Below are 24,487 nucleotides of genomic sequence, written 5' to 3' on the forward strand. Positions count from 1 at the left end.
TTGTATATAATATACCTAGTGTAAATTAGGTAATTTTTAAATTTTATTCGTTTTTATGTTTTAAAGTGTTAGAAAACAAATAAATTAGAAAAAAACATTTTGATGGTTTTTTCCGTGAAGTTAAAAATCTATTGAGAAAATCGAAAAATGAACTTTTTGAAGTACCATCTAGATCCAATTTTCTAAATGATAAGATACAATATTATATGTTGAAATCAAAATACTCTTTCCGGTAGAAATTTTGTTTACAGGATAAAAAAAAAATAAACATAATTTTAAAACCACTAGTTTCTTTGTTCAGCTTAGAATATAACAAACTAAAATTATGAAAAATGGTAATAAGTAATTTATAAGTATATTTTTATAATAATAATTTTTAACAAATTATTACTTCAAATTAAAATACAATAGTATTCAAATTGTCATCAATTTTTAAACCTCTATTTTAATCATCTCATCATTATTTCACCAAATAATGGCACGTAATACCGCGGCTGTGTCATAATATATTAAATTATTTTACATATATATCCAAAAATATTAATTAACCACAATCTCGTTTAATCGTTCCGTAATACCTATATTTCCCGTTATTCTTTCAGTCCTCGGAATATACTTACACGTAGGTAATATAGAAACTCTTCGTGAAATATCACAGGATATAGGAATAACCTGCTCACAACCTTTGTCTCTTATATATATATATATGTGTGTGTGTGTGTGTGTGTGTGTGTGTGTGTGTTGTTCATGGCCAGACCTTTACCAAAAACAGTTGAACGTATTTTTTGGAATCCGTCCAACTTCGCACGTATTCCGCCCACTGTAATGTAGCTACTTTTGAGCTACCTACCTACTACGTGTACCTACCGTATTATATACATGTCGTACAATAATATAATATATATTTTATATACATATACGTGGATGTGTTCACGGAATGCGCGCGACCGGATGTAATCTTATTTCCGCGTACTATATGTGCACGCGCCGGAAGTGAAAACAGTCGGCGTGCGGCGGCGTAAGTCACGTGTACTTGGGCACGGATCGTCGCCGGTCGCCAAAAACGTGTCTGTATCCCGTAACCTCATCCTCCCTTGCGCCGGACACACGAGCCAATTGGTCCGCGGTGTATACATATAATAGCGAGTGAAGTTCGCGAGTGTGTTAAAGAGGTGTGTGTGTGAGTGTGTGTGAACACAAGCAAAAGAGTAGATCTACAAAAACTATATAGAGTGAAAAAAGAAAAACGTTTCTAAAAGCGTTGGATATCCGTTGCCAATACTTCTGGGGGGGGGGGGGATAAACTATAAGTATATTGGGCGTATTGTGTGTGTCGATGTGAACATGTTATAGCCCGCCAAAATTTTGAGATTTTCTTTTACAGAAATAGTGAATAAAAAATAAAAAAGTCAACAGTTTGTAATGTTTAAATCTATGTCCACGCAATGTGTCTTGTCCGGTTTTAATATTATAACCTACAATACTTTGAAAACTACATTAAAATAAAATCATTATTAAAAGCCAATAACCAGAACTATAATTTCTATACCAATAAAAAAATGTTTGACTATATTATTTTTTATTTTATTAAAACACAGCAATAATTTATTTTTCTACAGTTATTGTGTAATTTATTTTACGATATTCATGATAATAATTAGGTACCTCAAAATTTAAACTGAATATATAAAGAGATGTACGATGTTTATAAACCACCATTGATTAGAAATTTCATTTATAACGGTGTGGTATTGATAAACAATTTGAGTCTAATCAGCCTACACTTTTTATATTATCATTCTAATGAAATTGAAATTACTCGATAATATATTAGCTGACATTATGATTACATTTATTGGTGATTTATCACATTGGAACGCAGTAAAAACTGTTGAACAGTCGTTCCCAGCGTATTACTAGGAGAACATAGATACACACAATATAAAGTATAAACTAACTGAAAACTTACACACTTCTGCAGGTGACACAACTATCGGGCCGGAAGATGAGCATCTAGGAATTGTTGAATTAACCGCTGAATTAAAAAAGTGTCGAGCAACTTTTTACCTGTATTTCAGACTCCAGTGTATAGGCTATACACTGCTATACACTGGCATTTTGCTATAATACGCGTAATAATGTGTCTAGAGGTAAATTTCGGTCTATGGCATAACAGGGCCTATAATACTTAAGTGATTCTTTTTAGCAATAAACATTCACCATCCCGAAAATAATTAATGTTTTTGATAATATATGAACTGAGTAAACAGAGAAAATGATTGGCCACAGCAATTTTGCTCATCTGAACTAGTGAACTATAAATACCCACACACAACTATTTAATTACTTGTTTGAGTCAAAGTTTTTTATATAACAAAATGTTCATAAAAACATTTTGCTTCAAAATATTAAAATGCATTTTTTTGTTTAAAAAGTCTATAAACTTATAAACAATAACAATAAAAAAAGGAAAAATATTATTATTGAAAAATATATGTTTGTACTTTAGTAATGGTTTTCAATTATTTGAAAATAAAATATTACCAAAACCATTAGTACTTTTCGCAATAATTATTTTTACTGCTAAAAGAATATGCCTGTGTAGTTTTAAAATCCTTATACGGACATTATTTTGTTCTCTGCGAATAATGGGTGACTTTATCAAACTCGATTACATAGGTACAGGTTGCAGAGGTCCTAGACAGTGAATTTGTAAAATATTATACTACTGAAAAATTGTTTTGATTATAGATTTGTATTGAGAATATAATTATAATCTATTGTAACATTATCTACTTGTATAACTATCGAGATAGTAGACCTATTGTTTAAAATATTAATTGATTTGTTTCATAATAATATATAGATAAACAAATAATACTTACCTATCTATTTATCATCAAAAGTTTTTATCGAAGTAAATTATGAAAATGTAGGTATACTTATATTAAACTTGAATATTTACCACTCAGTAGTTGTTATTCAACTATCACTCAACTGCCGTAATAGGAGTCTTTGTCACATGTAAGTCGGGTTTTTCTCGCTATATATTGGTTGTTGTTATTTTTTTATAACAGGTAGAATACTTGACGACTTGACGTTGACGAAAACATTGAAGATACTACGACTGAGCATGAACATTTAAAATTTCTCGATTTTGGGATGGACGTCAATATGGTACTTGGCGAAAATCAGTTTGTACTAGTATGTTTAAGACTTGAAAAAGAAACCGTTAAATATTATATAGTGTATACATTAAAATTGTACCAACAGATGGATACTATGAACAAATATAATAAAGATATACACTTTACAAAAACAAATATTTTTTGGAAAAACGTATAGAAAACAAAGTTTTTATACATATTGAATTGTGAATCGATATAAAATGTACCTAAATATGGTATAAATGCATAGAAACTGTTACAAACATTTTACTTTTTACACTTATGACTAAAATATTAAAAGTAAAAGTATTTATTTATAATATTATTGTAATGGTTTGAATAAAATTTGTATTTTGCTTATATTGAATTTAAAATGGAATTTATCGATATGCAAAATCATAAAATTCACAGTCCTGGATTAAATTTGTGTTCCAATAAGCTGTATAACTTATATTTTTTACGTGAATAAATGACACTACAATTTAACCATATCGTTTTTATTTTTTATTGATTTTTAGACAAATTTTTGATAGTTTATAACAATTTTTTTTTTGCAGTGAACGCATAGAATCAATGATTTTTATCATGGGTGGCCTAGAAATGAATATAATATGGAAGTTGCGTTGGACCAATATATTATTCATATTTCTTATAATGAATTACCATATTTTAATTTTTTTTTTAAGCTTAAAAACTAAACAAATTACTTAGTAAGTATTGTTACGTACAAAGTACCAATATTGTAGCTACCTAAAATAGTCACTTTTTCAAGTTATGATCTTATACTAATAGTATCTTATGTAAAAAAGTAAGACTAAAAATCAATATACAACCATGAGGTAAACAATATTTAGCCTCTGTGCGTAAATACAATATACTACATTTTTGCCTGGACATCGTTTGAATTTAAAACTACCTGTAGTTAGTGAGGGATTTGAGGAGATTGCCGATTTTGATTTTTGATACATTGGTATTCATAACTTTAATGGCTGGTATAATAATTATGGATCTATTCGGATCATGCTTATTGTTGTAGAAGCCCTCGACTGGCAATCTAAGTCAGCGAAATGTCTTTTTTTCACCGCTGGATAAAATGTAATTATATTCTAACAATATACAATTACTTGACGTCGTTGGAAGAAAATGCGTTTTATGTAATAATTAAGATAGAGTAAGACTAGATTAAACGCAGAGGGTAGGAAAAAAGCAATTAAAAGTAAATTACGAATTAGCAATTTTTTTTCTTTGCAGCTCATCTAGTAGGTAGAACGATTCATAAAAATGTTTATTTATTGTTATCTTAGATTCTGAGTGGAGCGATGAATGTATTAATTTTACTATATGATATATTAATATGTGTTTTTAAATTGGATTTGTAATTTTTGTGCCTGCCATCAGAAGGGGCTAGGATTTGTATGCAAAAGCATGTTTTTTTTGCAAAATTCAAATAGAGTTTTAGTCAGTATAATGTCCGTGATTTGTACCTATTATTCTGATGAAAATGGTCAGTTAGAGTTTATGTCATTATGTCCACGATTTGTATTATTCTGATGCAAATTGTACAATATTTTTATGGTTATCTCATCAGTCATCACCGTTTGTAAAAGTAATACACCTATCTAAACATCTTCAACTTTGATTTTGGTTTCTGGTAACAAATCGGATCAGTACGTCTTATTAAAATAAACAAAGACAAAAAAGTAAATAAAAAATCAGAGCAACATAGGAAATTTTCCGCAAAAAAATGTTTAAATCAATAACTTTCTGTATTGACATTTTCACTAATTATTCAAATTAAAAATTCTAGATATGATGATATATTTTAAAAATAGTTTATGTTTTTTTGTGCTAACAAGTGATATTTGAAATTGTTGAATTTGTTAGTGTTTATTTTATTTATGTTAGTAAAATGTATGTTTTTGAGTAAAAAAAAGCATAATAAATCAAGGAAAGTTTTTATTCCAAACAGTCTGAACGAGCGTACCGAGCAAGTGACCTGGCCCGGTTTCAAGGTGCACCAAAAATGCATTTGTTTTCACCTTTCGACCTACTTGAGGTGCGTTTAAAAGTTTAAAGTAAGTTTTCCTCTAACACGATATGATAACACAATATTAAATAATTTAATTTAAATTTATATAAGATGATAATATGACGACACAATATTATTAAATAATTTTAAAAGCCACGCTATTTGAAATAACTATTACATACTACTAAAAAATAACAATGCGTGTACATTTTGTCCTTACTTGACAGCAACCATATCAAATGGTGTTCATAGTTCACAATAAAAAAGCATACGAAATGCATTGTGATTTATTGTACAACTAACTGAATAGCAATTTTTTTTTTTTTTAATAAAGTTAATATAATAAGTTAACTATACATGGAGATGTCAATACGTTTTTTACCGTTTTTTAATGAAGTAGGTAATGAATATTTGTTCTTTTAATGAAATTAATGTCCCACCTGCTCATTTTAGCTCGTTTTTATCATTGATGAAATAGGTATAATAATAATTGTATTAAATACAATAACGTGCATTTGATGGAATATTAAGTAAGGAATAAGTAATATAAACTACACATGATAATATCATATAATATATTATGTGCATAGGTAATTGCTAATCAGCTATAATTAATATTCTGTGACTTTATCGCTTCGTTATCATTTAAAAAAATATCTAATGGTTAAATTAGTGACCAGGATAATTTATAAACGATCTATGTACCTATATCATTTAATATTTATAAAATCTGCGTCTGTTCAAACGGCGTTTGATTCACTTTTTGAACATTTTAACGTTTTGAAATGGCTTTTTAAAACTTCATTAATTTGTTATTAAAGCGGTAAAGAGTTTAATGTTAAAATAAAATATAATTATATCGACTTGATTATTATTCATAAATGTTTCTAAAAGTTTTACAAAAATATTCTAACCGTATCTTATTAATTGAACCACAACCTCATCTGACCAACCTGTCAAACATGCACAATAATATTTCATTATAAACCATAAAACAGTTATAATATTAATATATACATTATAGTATGTTGCAGTTGTGCGGAAAGGTTCGGAAACAGTGAGAGGTTTCGAGTCATGTATAGAAAAGTACCGGAAAGTGCATGGAAATATATTAATATGATTTTCACCTCTTGCGTATACCATACGTCCTTTACCTGTCTGCAGTCTAAACTAAAGTTGAATAATAATACGCGATTCAATGAACACGTTATAATGGAAGAAAAAATTTTGAATTTTGCTTTATTTAAAAACGATAAATCCATAGGTAATAGGTAGTAATAATAATAATAATAGTAATATAAATGGGTCACCGACTCACCGTTTATTCAAACTAGAGGTTCAATAAGGTAGAACAGAATGAAAACAAAACAAATAGTACCTAGTTTGTGTAATGAATTTAATATTTAATAATCCTTAAAATCTCAAACTAATTAAAATTAAACCATCCTTCGTATTTATATGGAATGAATTTGTTTCTTTTTGCCATAAAACTATATATTGAAAAAATCGTACGAATAATTCTATTATGCTAGATTCTAGAATGTAACGAATATTGTAATTTATTGTTACATTTAAATACTGAGTTTTTTAAAAATTGTATTAAAACATAATCAATACGACAATACGTATCAACAAAAAAGTGTATAGTGTTTAAGCGATGACTATACGTTGTATTATTACTATTATTTCAGTGTAAGATTGTTGAAATACTTGGTTAGTGTTGCAATTCTACAAAGGATGTAATGCATTTATATTAAAATTTAATACTAAAGTGTAGATTTTAATTTGGAACCTTTATACTTACGAAATGGTGTTATTGAACGAAAACATTAACACAAATGTTAATTAATATCAACGAATCTGTTATTATTGTAATGCGAATACCGGGATTAAAATAATTAACTATATATATATCATATTATAGTTTCCTATCATCGCAAAAATAAAAAATTAGAAAAAAAATTTCAGCCAAGGTTAGCGAAACGACTCTCATTTTTCAAAAAGTTGGATATTATAAAATAACTCGTTTCTTATGCGACTTTAATGATAATTTATTGTTGTTATAATTTATCTCGATGACAATATTAATTAAGGTAAATCGACAACACCCGCCTACAACCACTTGTAGGTACCTATATATATATTATACACCTCCAGAACAGGTGCAGATGCGTTGTCAAAACTCACAAGCTTTCTCGTTAGTCCGACTTAAGTATTTTTATGCAGTACAAATATCAAATACATGTATATACATATAATGTGTTTCTATTTACGAGTATTGTAAATAAAATAATTATAGGTAAATTTCGATAATTTGATGGAATATTGAAATTATTTTATTTACTTTGTATCTATAACTTCTGTAGAACTTTGTGGGCAATTTTTAAACTATACCGCACACACTTTATTATCACGTACCTATATTATCAATATTATTAATTGTTAATTATACATTCGTAATTAATAACACAATTAGAAAATTATTACTATGTTTAGAATTTCTTTATTTTAAAATCAAAGTTATCAAAGTCTATATAATAATAATTCAAATTTAATTAATTATTAATTACATATCGTTATATTTTCTCAAAATTGTTTTCTGTTGTTTGGCAGAATTTGATTCAAATTAGAAAGTATATATCGTCACGTTTTTTTCTTGCGGTATACTGGTATTCCATACATTTTTTGTATGCCAAGATGGCGGTGTCATTCCTTTTTTATTAATTTACTTTTTTTTGATGAAAATCCAATGTTGTGTATGTTTCGTTATTAAACTGATCTTTAGTAAATAACACATATTTTCCACGTTCAGCATTTATTGATACAATGTCTCTAAACAAAACTCTATTGGTAGATTTTAATAGTTTTTGTTGTGCCTTATAATCTTTCCATTGAAAAAAATCAGAATAAAGCATTTTTTTAAATAAATTGTTCATTATATTGTATTACAATTATATTGGATCGGAAGGAAGTGGTTATATATTAAGGGGCAACAATAAGCAATTTCTAATGTCGTCGTCATCGCCTTGGATCTACGCGTTAGTCGTATATATTAAGATAATTATTATTTATTTATTGATATCAATATGGGTGGTATGATGAATGTCACCCTCGTATAAGCATGCACAATAATGTGCACTACTATGCCAATAACTCGCCAATAAGAATATAAAAACTGTCACGCCTCGTAATAAGTCATAGAAATCCGAGTTGGATCATTTTTTGTTTTTGGAGAGAGAAACACTTCTTAAAGGACACATTGAAATTTGAATTTCAAATTTATATTTCTAAACCATATAATACGATTTTGAATATGATTAATGTTGACAAGCTTTTATTTTAAATTTTATTATTTTAGTTATTTTTTGTTTAAGCAACGAAATCAAGAATCAAAGTCCAATGAGCCTTGTGGAAAATCATCTTCTTTTTAACAAAATAAAAATTACGAAATCAGATCACACGTAAAATTGTTTACTGTAAAGCGTGTTTTTAGCAAAAAAAATTACGATTTTAATATTTGTGCAGCGGCGCCGTTGACATGTGCGCGCATGCAGCACCTGCGTGGATAGCCCCGTACCATGGACATATAAAAAAATTTATATAATAGCCCCCGACCCTTATACAATTACAACCACACTTACACTAATCGTCATTCGGCGTGGTGCGTGCGTGCGTCCTCAAGACGATCGGTCGGGGTGTGTGTGTGTGACGCGTCAAAGAAAAATGTTGCAGCGCGTCGTAGGCAACTGTGTGACCTTTGCACCACACTGCCAGCGACTAGTTTGAGCTACACTTACTGAAAAGCGCCGCCGCCTCAATTTATCTGGCTACGACTGTAGTATACGGTATTTGAGAAATAACCACAAGTTACCGAAAAAAGTAGATCCGTCAGACCTATCATAAATGACAAACGTTAATATTGCCTATAAATGATTTTAATTAATTAATACGTTGTCCGATATAATAAGAATCACTAGTTATATGAAAACGCGTAATAATGATAAGTGATAATAATAATATCTATCGACAAAGGCAGAAGATTCGCGGGCAAGTATACGTAATTGCATAATTGCACCCGCCCTCCCGAAAACGGTGAGTATGCATTTGCCTCTTACCACGTGCGCGGGCGAGACATAGTCGCGGCCGACGCGCGTTGTTATAAATGTTAAAATTTGATTCAAGTGATATGAGCCCGTTAGGGCCTACAAAAATTGCCTACGCGGACAGTGTTTCATGTCCACATGGCGGGGTATTGGTTAAAGTTTTCAACTAGCAATAATCGCACCTCGGATGGACCTCATTGGTTACGATATCGCCACTGCGCAAAGCTGATGATTACGACGTTTCGGGGCCTTCTTATGCTGTTCCGAGGCCTTGGCTGACGTGCAGACGCCCGTCGGGCGACGTCCGCGTTGGCGGAATCGTCCACCGTCCAGACGTCGTCCGAGCCATCGACGGCGTCACCCTCGACCTCCGCGTGGCCACCCTTCGATACAGTCAACGATGAAAACTGGACACCGGCGTCCGTCCACCGGATTTCGGGACGCCGGTGGTCCGATCGAAGGAAGTCGCGCGTTTGGCGCGCTCTGTCGGCCGTACACAGTACTGCCGCGGTAAGCGTAGCCGGCGGGCCGATAGATATTTTGACGGAGACGGCCGAGTGCACACCGTCCGTCCTCCAGACAGAGCCACTGACAAGTCGGCCGAGAACTAATTCCCGAATAATAGTAATATTATTTGCACGTAACAGAATTCATTTTAATCTGATCCGTCAACTTTAGCCGCTACTCGACTGAACTTTATTATAATTATTAAATTCAAAAAACAAATCATAACGGAAAGTAATAATTACCTTATTGATCATTGTATTATCATAATCGTTGAAAACATATTATTATATTATTTTATTCTGTGATATTATTATTTATTAACAATATTCTGTGCGGTTATTTTATTACATTATTATCTTTTTTGAAAAAATAAAATATACAAACTGTACAACTATTCGGTTATTCTTGCAATTTCGTATGCTTTTTTTTTTATCGTTTATCTTATTTTTCTTAATTCCCTTTGCTTTTTCTTTATTTACATATTAATAGATATTTTAGCGTAGGTAGTAGGCACCTACCTGGCCAACCCGTATATGACATTATACGCTTACGTGAATACTTAGAGTTATAAGAGTTAGTTCAACTACTTTTAGCACATTAATTTAGGCCCATTTCACATCAGTTACTTCGTACGCGAATCATACGTACGGGCCTGCGTTTAGTTTAGATGGGTACATGGTACAATATTGTTTGAGTTCATACTTCATACTTAATAATATGAACGGCACGTCAGCACGTATGAAATTGAACAATATAGAACATGTGTGTGGGTAATACTATTGGTTATGAATTATATAATATTATGAATATTATGGTATAATATTGCTCACTGCGGTACCTACAAAATACGCTATGCTAAATTTACTAGCGAACCTGGTGTTATTATCCAGAACTGACGTTGTAATATACGCCGAGCAGTCAGTTCTGGATAATAACACCAGCTGGTCACTAGGATCGCTAGTAAATTTATCGTAGCGTATTTTGTACCGCAATGAGCAATCTACATATATTAATATAGTATATTATTCAAAATCAATGCTAATACCTAAACCGAAACACTCTTTTCGAAATAAATTATTTTAATAGAACGCCACGCTTTTATGGTTATCCTATCGATGAGATAACTTACGATCCACTATCCACGCTCGTGGTTTGTCGAACATCGGATGATATATATATAATATATCAATTGTATGATCTAAAACGTAACTTAAGTACCTAAACAATAATCAAGAGCAAAATGCTTACTGCATCTATACGTTTTATTGACGAAAATAAAAAAAAACGTCGGTCGATACAAATGTTTTGTTAGATACCTACGCGGTGGTGATGATCTATATAACGGATTAATAGATACCTATCTTAATATTATATTGTACCTACCTATTATCTTGATAACAATCATCAGGTAACGATGTAAAATTATATATACTACAATGTGTACCTACGTTACTACTTTACAGGCTCAGAATATAACCTCGAATTATTATTTTTTATTAATTGTTTGTTATAAAACAGGATATTGAGTATTGAACTATTATATTTCCAATTTTTTTATAGGCTTTTTGTATTTTATTTCGACTTTTAAGTGTAAAAAGATAAAAACTGGCCTGACATTGGGCAGTGCCAAAATATAAAAAATAAATAGGTGGACGTGCCTAAGATATAATTTTGATTTGAATGTAACATATGTAGAATAGATAACATTATTTAATTTCTTTTAAAAATTTGGATTATCATAATATTACTATTAAAAAGGATAAAATATATATTTTTTTAATTTTATTTGTTTCAAATGGTGAAACTGTATTTTTTATTTAATTTTATTTGTTTCAAAACGTGAAATTATGTTTTTATTCTTAAAGTTTAATGTTGTCCGGAGTCACCAAAGACTTATTTGAATTATCGTTTTTAAACCGTTATTAGTGCGTGCCCGAATTCCGAAGTCACCTTGTTTATGGATGACTTCGGTCAACTTTTAACTTTTTAAAAAATGTTAAAAACTTGATTTGTCTTCTAGGGGGGGGGGATATCCTTTTGGTCCAATAGTTCCATACAGATTTCTGAAATAAATAATTATTTATAGGTATACCTCAATAGTTTATGATGTCTACCGGGGCCCTCTAAGCGCCATGCCGCGCCTGGTACGTGACACATGGGAACTCCTATAAGGCCTAAAAATCGGCCCTGCTTAGGAAATTGATTGTTTGTATATTACAATTTTATAATGTTCTATTCGAAGTAAATTCATACTAGCCAGCAGTATCAAATAATATCAAAATATGAATATTTAATAGAAGTGCACTGTTTGTTTTCTCACTCTGTTCCACGCGCAACATAGACAAAATGCATTTACGCTGCAGAATCATTTTTTTTATGTTTTTAAGTAACCTTAGAGTAAAATCACCTATTACAGAAACGTCAAAGAATAATATTTTTAAGGGCGTATGACATATCGGTTTGTCTAAATATGGTTTCAAAACAATTTAAATTTTAAACATCATATTTAACAATATACAACAATTTTTTTTTTATTTTGAAAGTCGAATACAAAGTGAAATAATAATAAAATATAAAACCTATAGCCATACTTTCAAAGATATTATCCTCTATAATTTTTGTAATTGGTGAATATTTTATTCTAAGATTACTCAAAAATAATAAAAAAACGTTTTTTGATGAAAGCGATTTATTCATGTTACGTGTGGGTCCTGAGAAAGAAAACAAATATTGCGCTGACTTCCTCTTAATATAGATTCATATTTCATAGTAGCCTATTTTAAAAATAATTACCTACCAAATTATATAAAGGTTACCAAATAATTATTTTTAAATTGTATATAAAATGGAATTATAATTTATTATTGCGTTGTATTAAAATGCGTTTAGAAACTGGGAATTTAGCGCGGTCGCAAAGTGAGCTTTCCTAAAAACTTGTATATTTCATTTTCCCCGACGTATATTGACATGACGTATGTGCGTGTGTGTGAGTTAAAAGCGATAACGGATATACGCACTAATGTTCATACTTCATACTATATTACTATAATATCCAGCGACACGGTAGTGTCGCGAGCTAAGTAAAAAAAAAGGAAGGCGAAGCACTCGACCGTGTATATATACAGAAACCTAAACATTCCCATTTAATACGTGTTAATATTTTGGTGTTCTTTATTATTTAATCATTTATTAATAAATGGACCAAATAGTTAGAATGAGGTATCAATCGATCGAGAAAATCATAGGCTACGTGCTTTTATAATTTCAATAGAATCGGTTGAATAATATTTTAGTTATGATCAAAAAACTGTGGATATTTAAGTGATCATTTTATATTACTTTCGCCGCCGGCTGCCGTATTAAACGCGTCATGTGGACGGAGACGGGTGAGGGGATTCTTGCGACGGCGGCGTGTGTCTCCCACTACTATTGCTTCCCACCACCGCTAGACACATACAACACACGGACATAGTTCACTATCGCTTATCGGTATCGGTGCATTCTGTTTTCGTAATTTCGTTCTTTCGTCTCGCGTCCTGTGTACGAGCTTGTTGTCTGCGTTATTGTTTCTTATTCAATCCACGTGGTATCACCTAACCTAACCGTATCGATTGTCCGTCATTCAATCATTGTCCATTAAATTTGTATATAATATATTGTATTAGTATATATATATATATATATATATATATATATATGCGGTTTCTTGTTATGCAAATGCATCTTTGCAAGTAATTTTCAATTGTACTCGCATACTAAATATCTTAATTAATTCTTTAGAAGACACTGTACTAAAAAAACTTGCATACTCATACACATCACAAGTATGTCAACTAAGTGCATTTAGTATAAGAAATCAGATTGGTCATCCTTACGTTAACATAGAACAGCAAGATGCTGCTGAATTTATTAGTGCACTCATATCTTTATATGAACCCTTACACAATTCTTTGCTTCATCAACTTCAGACGATATTAAAATGCTCTAGGTGTAAAAAGAGTAGAGTACATATTTCAAATAATTATATAATTCAACTTAATGTACCAAATGATACAAAAACTGTCACAATGCATTCTATGTTGAATGACATGTCTAAAGAAGTTACAATAGAAAATATAATTTGTAGTGCTTGTAATACTACTTCAAACCATACACAGACTACAAACATACTCAATACTCATGAATATTTGTTCTTTCAAATTCAACTTTGGAGTAATGTGAACACAAAAATTACAAACTTGCAAATAAATTCATTACCAACCACAACACTTACAGTGGATAGTAAATGTTACACTTTAAACTCGGTCATTTGCCATCATGGTCAATCTATGACTGAAGCCCATTATACAGCAATAATAAAACATCAGAATAAATGGGTAAGATGTAACGATACATCTGTACAGTTTGAACGGTGGCCTCGTGGTGCAAAAGATGTTTACATCATAATAATGGAAAAAAAATAAAAAATATATTGACCCTAATAAAAACTAATGATATCCCAACAAAAACACTCCGTCAACTCCGTGTAAAAAACGCTAAGTAAAAAAAAAAAAAAATATAAATGCCATAAAATGTGTGATATAAGGTAGAAATCTAAGTAAATGGTCTAATGTGTAAAATGTATTTATTAGTAATTAATTCAAATTTAATAAAATTGGTTATTTATATTAATTTATAATATGAATTATTTTAACTAAAATTTATCCAAATTTAGTTTACTTGGCCGGAACATTCAGCCTAAAAATGTATAGTCAAGTACTAAGTTTATGTAATAAATAATGCAGACCCCATTAAGATAAATAAAAATTTGTTTCCGACCAAGTAAACTAAATTTGGATAAATTTTAGTTAAAATAGTTCATATTATAAATTAATATAAATAACCAATTTTATTAAATTTGAAATAATTACTAATAAATACATTTTACACATTAGACCATTTACTTAGATTTCTACCTTATATCACACATTTTATGGCATTTATATTTTTTTTTTTTTTTACTTAGCGTTTTTTACACGGAGTTGACGGAGTGTTTTTGTTGGGATATAATATACTCACCGACATTCACAGTTCATACAGTCCAAATGTACATGTCATATTGTCATAATATGAATATTGCCCAAATATTATACGTTCAATCACATCGAAATATTCTCAGTAAAACGCGTAATTCAGAATTCCATAATAGTTTAATATTGTTCCACTACGCGATGGCACACAATAAATGCCGTGATGGCAGCTAGAGAATAACGTAAAAAATAATATTTACAGTGGCGATTCTAGAGTAGGGTGGGCAGCTGTTTCACGTACTAACATTTCTGGTGCCATCTATTGAAAAATTAAGTAATGTACCTACGGCTAATATGCGGAGGCAATAACATAAATATAGTGCAATTTTTCGACTATGCCGAAATATTTTACCAAGACAATATGGAGGGAGGGGGAATTTTATTCGCAGTTAAGACCTAATAATAACATTTATTGTACCGTTTACCGTACAAAAATGTAGTCCTAGAATTTAGAACCGCACCTTTTTATACTAATAATTCATATTTTATTCATCTGGTATACGATTAATTCTTGACGAAAATTGGATGTCTAGGTATTATTTTTTTTTTTATCTGGATGAGATACAGATAAATAATAATTTACCTTGATATACTGCAGCTCTGCAACTCTATAATGCTGTACGTTTGCACGGATTTAATTATTATTACTCGAATGGTTATAATTTCAAACTAATTATTACTCGATTTAGGGCTATTTGGAGCGCAACAAATTATTCACGCAAGAATATTACAAGTTCTACGCCGAATGGAGCATTCTGCAGCACACACTCATTGTGTTGAAATGCGTCGCAGAATATACGTAATAATATAACGTGAACGGTGTACGATTTAAGATTGTCACATTTCATTATTTTACTGTGTACAAATATAATATTACCTATAACTTATAAGTATATTATTATTTATGAGAAATCTTAAAAAAAAAAAATACACGTTGTTGAGAGGATACTATACACGCATTATTTGTTGTCTCCGTCTATCAAATGTGTATCTAACATAGAACATTAAGTCATTTTACTCCCAGGGCTCAGCAGGTCACGTCTAGCTTCGTTTGTTTAAAAATTAGAGTGAATTAACCTAAAAATTAAACCTAGTACATTATCTGTGTTTGTATGTGGCCGTATATGGGTTGCTTACAATAATTCGGTTTATATAACCACGAGTTTCGAGGGTGTTTGTCGCGAATATTTTGCTGATCAAGCAATCATATTTTATATCAGCTAATGAAGATGGTATTAAGACGTAGGTATTTTTATACATTTATTTTATAATATATTTTATTTAGATACGAAAAAGTTCATAACATCAAACCACTTAATCACTGCAGTTTTTAAAATATGAAGAATGATATTTTTAACACTTTTCTTATTATATTTTAGAAAAACACAATTGAACGTAAGACGAGTTTTTGTATGTGTTTTGTAATAATATAACAATTTCATAGGTGTTATTTATATATTAGACACGCAATATTTATAAACACTTTTTTTGGCAACATTTTCTCTGTTTTGCTTTAATCCATTCGTATAATATATACAAAAAGATACGACTTCTGCTAGTTTTCGTGGTATTTCGAGTATTTTAAAATTGCGAATTTTCTTAAGCTTTATTGTAAACAAACAATAAAAAGAAAAAAAAAACCACTAAAAACGCCGAAAATGTCAAACTACAATTTACAACTTGTGTAATACTGAAATGTTCGAGGTATTTGTTTATTTTCCATTTTCCGTTTAGACAATTGGAATTCGGATCGAATAGTTTTATTAAATGCGTAACTCGCTGAACTCGGAGAAGCGTTTTAAACTACTGACACGTTATATTTTAATGGCTTATTTTGTTTGGCGTCCATACACGTTTGACGTTTCACGTGTCGATATAAATATTTTATAATTTATTATGATAATTTGAACATCGGCGTATAATATAGACGCGTAACGCGTTTGTAGCGCAAAACCTGATCGATATAAAATAATAATATTGTAGGTATTACTAATTCAACTAAATTTTGTCTACTAATAATAACGCATTACGCTTATTATATTTGTTTACTATATATTACGGTAAAAGTGTGTTTCTATAATAATATCTTACAAAAATAAGAAAAAGAGAGAAAAGTATTATAATTTATAGCAAGTTGACTTGCCGAAAATGTGTGAAAAATCACACAAGATAAGCCGGGAAACCAAATACGCGACACAATACACAAAGCTGTTATTATAGCTTTGTAATAATAGTATAATAATAATAATAATAATAATAATAATAATAATAATAATAATAATAATAATAACAATAACGGTTACATAATATAAATAATGATGATAATAGTAATAATAATAGACATGTCGCGTCGGTCCGTCGCCATCGTTTCCGGCTGATACGTTTGTCGGAAAACAACTGAACCGAACGCGCGAAAATCGTCTTATCTCTCATCATTTTTCTTCACACTCGCCGTGAATAGATGGCCCTTTAACAAATCGTCTATAGCACCTGACCACAACCAAGGTTTGTATATTATGCTATTGTGGTGTGACATAGGTATACGGTATACGGTATATTGTTATTCTATGAGAGGTGATTTTTTTTGTTTTAAGATCTTAATTTTTTTTTTGATTTTCTTGTTTTTGAAAACGATTTGCTTATCCATATTTATGATATGTAATAATAATAGTAATAATAATATAGTTATGATATTAGGACAGTGTTGAATTTTTAAATAAAGATCAGGGGGATATCATCCTAATAATTTAAAACTACTGTATTTTTACTCCTCTTGGACTTATTATAATGATATGTGACTAATATAAACCCCTCGGCACCAGCAGCCTAGCTCGCCTTTCCAGAGGCTGAAACATACTAAAATTCAACGCTATAGTAAGCAAAAAATGTGTGAATGCCGTGTTGCGACAAAATTAAAAATTTGAAATCAAAACCTATTTAACGTTAAATTTGATATTTGTTTATTTATATTAAAATATGTGTATAAATAACGAACAATTTTATTCAAGAGTAGTGCGGTTTTCGTTGTACCGATTTATGTAAATTACAATATTATTGTAGTCGACCGGTGTTCGTGTGTTCTCGCTTGCGATGTGGATTAGGGCTACAGGGGACAACACAATAAAAAAAAAACGCCCCACGTTTATTACCTCATGCTTTTAAACAACATGGATGATATAATATAATGTCGTTTAACAAGCATAGGTGGTGTGGAAACTTATGAGACGCTGCAGTCAGCCTATGGGTACATCGAGTACATTGAAGTAATATAGATAACACAAATACTAATAAGATAAAAAATATGATATTGTATAACATAAGACCGTGGTAGAGATTAAAGAAATATATTTTTGGAGCTATACAGATCACAAGTGGATTAAGTGAAAATTTACGAAATCTCAGGGGTTGGAGAAGTATTTAGACGCTTCCCTTCATGACAAAATCACATAAAAAAAATTATTTTTTTCTAAAGATCAGTGCGGCGTTTGTAAGACTCGTAGGTACGTAAAAATTTAAAAAACAATATTTTGTTATAAATGATTTGTGTTATAATAGTATATTTAATAACCAATACACTTCAATAACAAATTATAAATAAGGAGACAATGTCAACGCGCTCACATTTATAGGCTTTCATCCCGCCAAAGATAAAGATAAAATGTCGTTATCCTGTGTTCAAAGTTATTTCGTCTACCGATAATAATATTATGACTATTGTTACACAAATAAGTAATAACTACGTATCTATGACCTGTTCTGTACAACACATTAAATAAGCTAAAGATTATTTCATAATATTATGTTATAGCTGGGAACATAGTATAGCGAAGTACCTATTATATACATTTTGTATTCCACAATACACAATATATACCTAGGTAAAGAACAAAATGTTTGTGTTTATTGATAACTTTTACTTCAAAATATAATGGAAAATATCTATTATTTTTTGGGGGTGCACATTTTAAACTGGGGGGTCCCCTCAGCATGTCCCTAGTTGCGCTAATGCTATAACTATTTGAGATTTGAAAACTGAAACGTTCAATGATTATACAGTTATACATATTACATATGTGTACATAACAATAAGGTATTTAACAAGGCCGTAACTGGAAATTAATTTCGGGGGGGGTTTTAATCCAAAAATGTGTGTTCTAATTGTATTATAATATTGTGTAGGTAATTAAATATGGTTAAAAATTCATAATATTGTAGAATTATAAATAGTATTTATTAATGAAATTCACATTAAAACATTTTTAGACTTAATATTAATTAGATTATTTAACTTAATTCTATACATTTAGTTTGAAAAATGGTTTATATTTTATATGACAAACTCTATATTTCTTTGTTTTTCATTTGAAAAACGATTGATTACTTCTTCTGGATCTACAACGATATTCCTATGTACACTGAGTAATGCTAGGCCAGTCAATCGGTCTTCTCCAGTTGCATTCCTTAGGTAATTTTTTATTCTTTTCAGCGTCGAAAAAGTTCTTTCCGGTGTCGCCGTAGTTACTGGTAAAGTTGCCAAAACTTTTAATAAAAATGAAATATTTGGGAAAAAATTTTTGTTACAATTTGAATATGCTTCAAGTATTTCAGGAGATCGTTCTAATATTGGTTTATCACACCATTTTCTTTTCCAAAGTCTTAACTCGTTCGAAAGTGCATCCAAATCTAAAAACTCTGAGTATAATTCGAAATCACTTGCTTCTAATTCGGAATTAGTACATTTATTGGGAAGTAAAAAGCACAGCGAAGATATTATTTTTTTATGGTTAGTGAAGCGTTCTTTTAATTGTCTTATAAAATCATCAAAAAATGGTATTGCAATAGCTATACGAAAATATGTTTTCGGACAATTAGTAACAATATTCACACGATTTTGTTGACGAGCTACTATTCTGGGAATTCTAATATTTTCTTCTCCGTCAATAGATTTTAAAAGAAGTTCAGATTGTTCAAAAATGTCATTAAACGTATGATCAATATTTTCACGTAAATGAGTTAATTCGTTTAGTATTGTCTCGATATGTTGTACAGCTTCTACTAAGTCACAACTAACTGATTGTAAACTTTTACACAGTGGAAGTGTCATTGAAAACAGAGTATTTGATGTAACCATACTTAATATAAATTCACTAGTAACTATTGCTCGATAAAATTGAATTGATTTTGATGACGTATTGATGTCTTGAACTAATTGTAATTCTTCCAAAGTTTCAACAATGGGTTGAAAAATTTCAACAAATCTTTGAATTCCGTTGTGGTTTTCAACCCAACGAGTGTCACACATTGATGTCAGTTTAGTCCACTTGGTATTAGGTAAAATGTTTTTTATTTTAGTTTTTAATATATTTGTCCGCATAGCCGAACTTTTAATGAAATTTCCAATAGATTTTATTGTACCAATACAATTTCTGACGTATTGAACATTGCACGAATGAGCTAGCGCTAAATTTAAAGAGTGCGCACTACAATGCACGTAAAGTGCTGCTGGATGACTTTCCCTTATAATAGTTTGGACGCCTTTAAGATTTCCACTCATGGACGCAGCGCCATCATAACCCTGACCGACCATATATTTATCGTTAATTCCAAGTGCTTGTAATGAATTTATTATTACAGAGGCTAGGTTTTGACCAGTAGTGCTGTGAACCGGTACAAATTGTAAAAAGTCTTCACGTAAAACATAATTAATAGTATCAGTTGTCTCTACTGAATCTATATATCTAATACAAAGAGTCAATTGTTCTATGCGTGATATGTCGGTAGTTTCGTCAACGAGAACCGAAAACGACTTCGCTGCATTAATTTTACAAACTAAATTATCTTGAATTATTTTCCCACAAATCTTAATAAAATTATTTTGTATACTAGGACTTATGTACATAGCGTTTAAAGACTGATTTTCAATATGATTAATTAATTGTTTGTCTCCGCATGAAATTCGCATACGCAACAGTGCTCTAAAATTACCATCATTATGATCAGGTTCATTTAAATCAAGAGGACCCGAATCATTTCGCCCTCGAAGTGCTAACTCTTGTCGGCCACATAAAATAATTGTTTTTATAATTGGAACGAGTTTTTTTCTATTTTCAGAAATTTGTAGAGCTCTTGCGGAATCGAGTTGTTGTCGAATATCTGGTTGAAGTTTGGTATACGTGTTAATAAAATTTTCACCAAATATTACACTATTTTTATGAAACTGTGTTGTGCTATGATGGGATAAAGTTTCAATAGCTTTTTTCCAATTATTAAATGGCTTATTAACTAAGATTCCTAATTGTTGATGATTTCCCTTTCCTCCGAAATCCCTGGCAAATAAAACACAAAACGTGCACATTGCTCCTTGTTCGCCTATTGTTGTGTAAGCAAGCCAAGAAAATCGTTTAAACCAATTAAACTGGAATTTTAAATTTCTTTTTCCAACTATGGGAAATTTATAAGTTTCATCGGGTCCATTTATTTACTAATAATTTATACTTCAATTCGTTACTTACAGTTTGATTCAAATATTTCCCAATATCATAAATATTAACGTTTGAGGTAGATGTTTCATTGTTCAACTCTGGACATAAACTTGATGTATGTGGTGTGTCTTCGACTTCATTTTCCAATAAATTTAATTTAGGCTTTTTTATAAAAAAATTATTCATCATAGTGTTTTGTCTTTTTGCCATTTCAAATAAATAAATTAAACACTTCGTAAATCGTAGCACAATAAAACGACAGAACGTAAACCAAATGTCAACTAAATATTGGAAATGAATATTGCCCGTGAAAAAGTTTTAACTATCATCAAAGACTATTAAGATAAGATTACTAAAATACTAAGAAATAGTTCTTTGTCGATTACACATTCTGGTGGTAATGTATTATACATATATATACCTATGCAGTATGTACCTATAATATTATCAAGAAATCCGGCTGATATACCCGAAGTGAATTTATCTGGTACAAATTGTTATTTTTAAGTTTATAACGTAGACCATAGCTGTCATTCGTATATGCACGTATCAATGTTTATCGATTATTCTAGACTGAAATAGTTATTTTATTACGACATAAAATAACGCGAACAATTTCGGGGGGGGTTTGAACCCCCAAAACCCCCCCCCCAGATACGGCCTTGGTATTTAATTATTATAAAATGGAACATTTTAACAATATTCAAATATTATAGGATTGTGTGACATTAGGAATGTACTAATATATGGTATAATAATACAGTATACGTAGTATAGTATAATATCGTATACAAGAATCATAATGATAATTATTATTTTTTTAATGTTTTTACAGATTAAAATGAATTAGATAAGTTGGAATTATTAATACCAGTGGAACCTACAAGTCTACGGTCTACGTTACAACTGGACACATAACATATCAAGATAAACGACTAACCTGGAGCCCACCCGTACAACTCAAGCGTATAAGTGTTAACTCTAGACTTCATCACCTAAGGCCATACTCTTGAAGTCCAAACTCTCAAAGTAATTTTCTTTAACTCTCTAAATAATTTTTAATTAAATGAAAAAATATATTATTTAAACATTTTAGAGCGCCTTGTTTTTTTGTACAACCGTACTAAAATTATTGTTCGAGTAGGTACCTACGATATTGAATTGCTGTAAAACCAGGCGGTTTCTTTCACTTATAGCGTGTATACGCTTTGCAGCTAATAATATTTTATCCATTTTTAACTTGAATTTATATATTTAAAGGAACGTAGGTACCTACCGACTACTGAAGAAAAAATATATTACGCACGTTGATGATGCTGTATATTGTATAGTAAAAGAAGAAACAAATTCCTGAAAATAATTATTTTCACTAATGATATATTTTCAGCCATTAATTGCAAGCGAATCTGAGTTTTTTTTAACTTAACATAAATACATATAATATAATATAGGCATATATTATATATACGTTCATAAAACATCTAATTAATATATTATGGAAAGATTTCAAAAATGTTCACGTAAAAATATCGTGTATAAAATAATATACCAACTGTTAATAGGATTTTTTCAGCTTCAACTTCTGATAACATATTTGTTTATTCGTGTATAGGGTTGCACACCGTACAAAAAACTATATCAATATCAATTCAAGAAAAATTTCCAAAGAGACTTTCTTAAAAATTTAATTATCACGTTTATTTCATTAATTGTATATTTACTTGACATCTATATATATAGGTACACTGTACAGCTTTTCATTTTTAATTCTGAAAATTTGATATCCATATAATATTACGATAATTAACATACAATTTTGTTTATATTCTTTTAATGGGATATATTTATTATACTATACCTATATACGATATCGCATTAGAAAGACTCTATAGTAGATGGTAAATTAATGTTGAAATTGTAAAATAGGTAGGTATAGGTACTAGAGCAAAAAATATACTAAACGGAATTTCATTTATAAATTTTTTTTACCACGACTTTCCGATTATTCTATACAAGATTGATCTTGTACAATATTACTCGTTACAAATTAAAAAATGGTCGTTGGCACCGATTTTGAACAAAGTAATTTGGGTGGTTTTGACCAAGTTTTACACTTGTTTTATTTTTTGAACCAATGGCATCCCAATATATAAACGAAAAAATATTCGTTTTTTGTGAGTTCCTCTTTGAAATACGAATTTTAGAAAATCCTTTTTTTAGTGAATTTAATTTTAGTGGCGCAAATCTTCAGGAGTATAATTTGGCGGTAGCCGGTAGATATAATATATGTGCGTATAATATGGTGTATGTTAGTAACTGCAAGTAAAGGTTACATATTATACTTCTTTCTTATATAATTATACTCTAAAATATGTAATATTGTATGATTAACTCATAAAACTAATAATGATCAATTTCGGTGGGCATGGGTGCCGACTGGAAAATTTCTGGGTTTGCCCCCCGTAAAAAAATGATTTGTGCCACTGGCGCCTACGCAGCTGGTACAAATGTACCGTAAAAATCTTAAGTATATAACTAATAGCTATTAAATATGAAATAGATATCATATCTATCTTTTCACGGTCAGTCAGAACTTTTTTTATATGACGTATAATATACGTAGGTAGGTAATAATATAATTCTATGTTGTCTAAAGGTCGATACTATACACGCGTGTGAGCGTAGGTACATCGCATTAATAACAGCGTCATTGTAATAATATTATTCTTATTACGGTAATGCGGTGACATGACGAGTGAAAATACCTCAAACATAATATTATTATTGTTATAAATTATTATTGTACCTACACGGCTGGCGTGTGGGTGACGGCGTGTGAGAGGAAACACTGTTCGCGATTGTGCATTTTCAGTGACCCGTGTCGGCGGACGAAGACGTCTTCGAGGTGTGACGCGTTCGAATTCGGTGGTGAGGAATCGGAGACACTTTTACACCTACCCATAATACAACAGTATAAGCGGGTGCGGTGTGCGCACGCGAGTGTGTGTCACAATAACATCTAAAGGCGGGGGCTGCACATTACTTATTCAAAAGGCGCCTGCGATACGCGTATATATATATATATATAAACCTGTATTATATAGGTATATTATTATGTGTATAATTCGCA

The 24,487-nt window shown here is 30.4% G+C and overlaps 1 protein-coding gene and 1 non-coding gene across 2 annotated transcripts; both read right to left on the reverse strand.

Annotated features, from left to right (window-relative positions):
- Positions 1–9,386: 9,386 nt before the first annotated feature.
- LOC132939991 (U4 spliceosomal RNA) lies at positions 9,387–9,526 on the reverse strand. The gene has a single exon (XR_009664044.1). It is a non-coding gene; the product is annotated as a U4 spliceosomal RNA (small nuclear RNA).
- A 9,363-nt stretch (positions 9,527–18,889) lies between these two features.
- On the reverse strand, positions 18,890–21,567 carry LOC132938165 (52 kDa repressor of the inhibitor of the protein kinase-like). Its single transcript, XM_061004851.1, has 4 exons — positions 21,388–21,567; positions 21,068–21,290; positions 19,257–20,926; positions 18,890–18,907 (listed from the first exon to the last, which is right to left on the reverse strand). The coding sequence occupies exons 1-4, from the start codon at positions 21,565–21,567 to the stop codon at positions 18,890–18,892; spliced, it is 2,091 nt and encodes a 696-aa protein (XP_060860834.1).
- Positions 21,568–24,487: the final 2,920 nt, after the last annotated feature.

The sequence above is a fragment of the Metopolophium dirhodum genome, chromosome 2 (assembly GCF_019925205.1).
Source record: "Metopolophium dirhodum isolate CAU chromosome 2, ASM1992520v1, whole genome shotgun sequence".
Taxonomy (NCBI): domain Eukaryota; kingdom Metazoa; phylum Arthropoda; class Insecta; order Hemiptera; family Aphididae; genus Metopolophium; species Metopolophium dirhodum.

What these genes read in the sequence shown, in the direction of transcription:
- LOC132938165 (XM_061004851.1), bottom strand. Translation starts at nt 21,567, where the DNA reads ATGGCAAAAAGACAAAACACTATGATGAATAATTTTTTTATAAAAAAG. An exon ending in GGAAATATTTGAATCAAACT is followed by an intron (nt 21,291 to 21,387) that starts GTAAGTAACGAA and finishes TTAAAATTCCAG; the next exon opens with TTTAATTGGTTTAAACGATT. An exon ending in TAAAAATAGTGTAATATTTG is followed by an intron (nt 20,927 to 21,067) that starts GTGAAAATTTTA and finishes GTGGCCGACAAG; the next exon opens with AGTTAGCACTTCGAGGGCGA.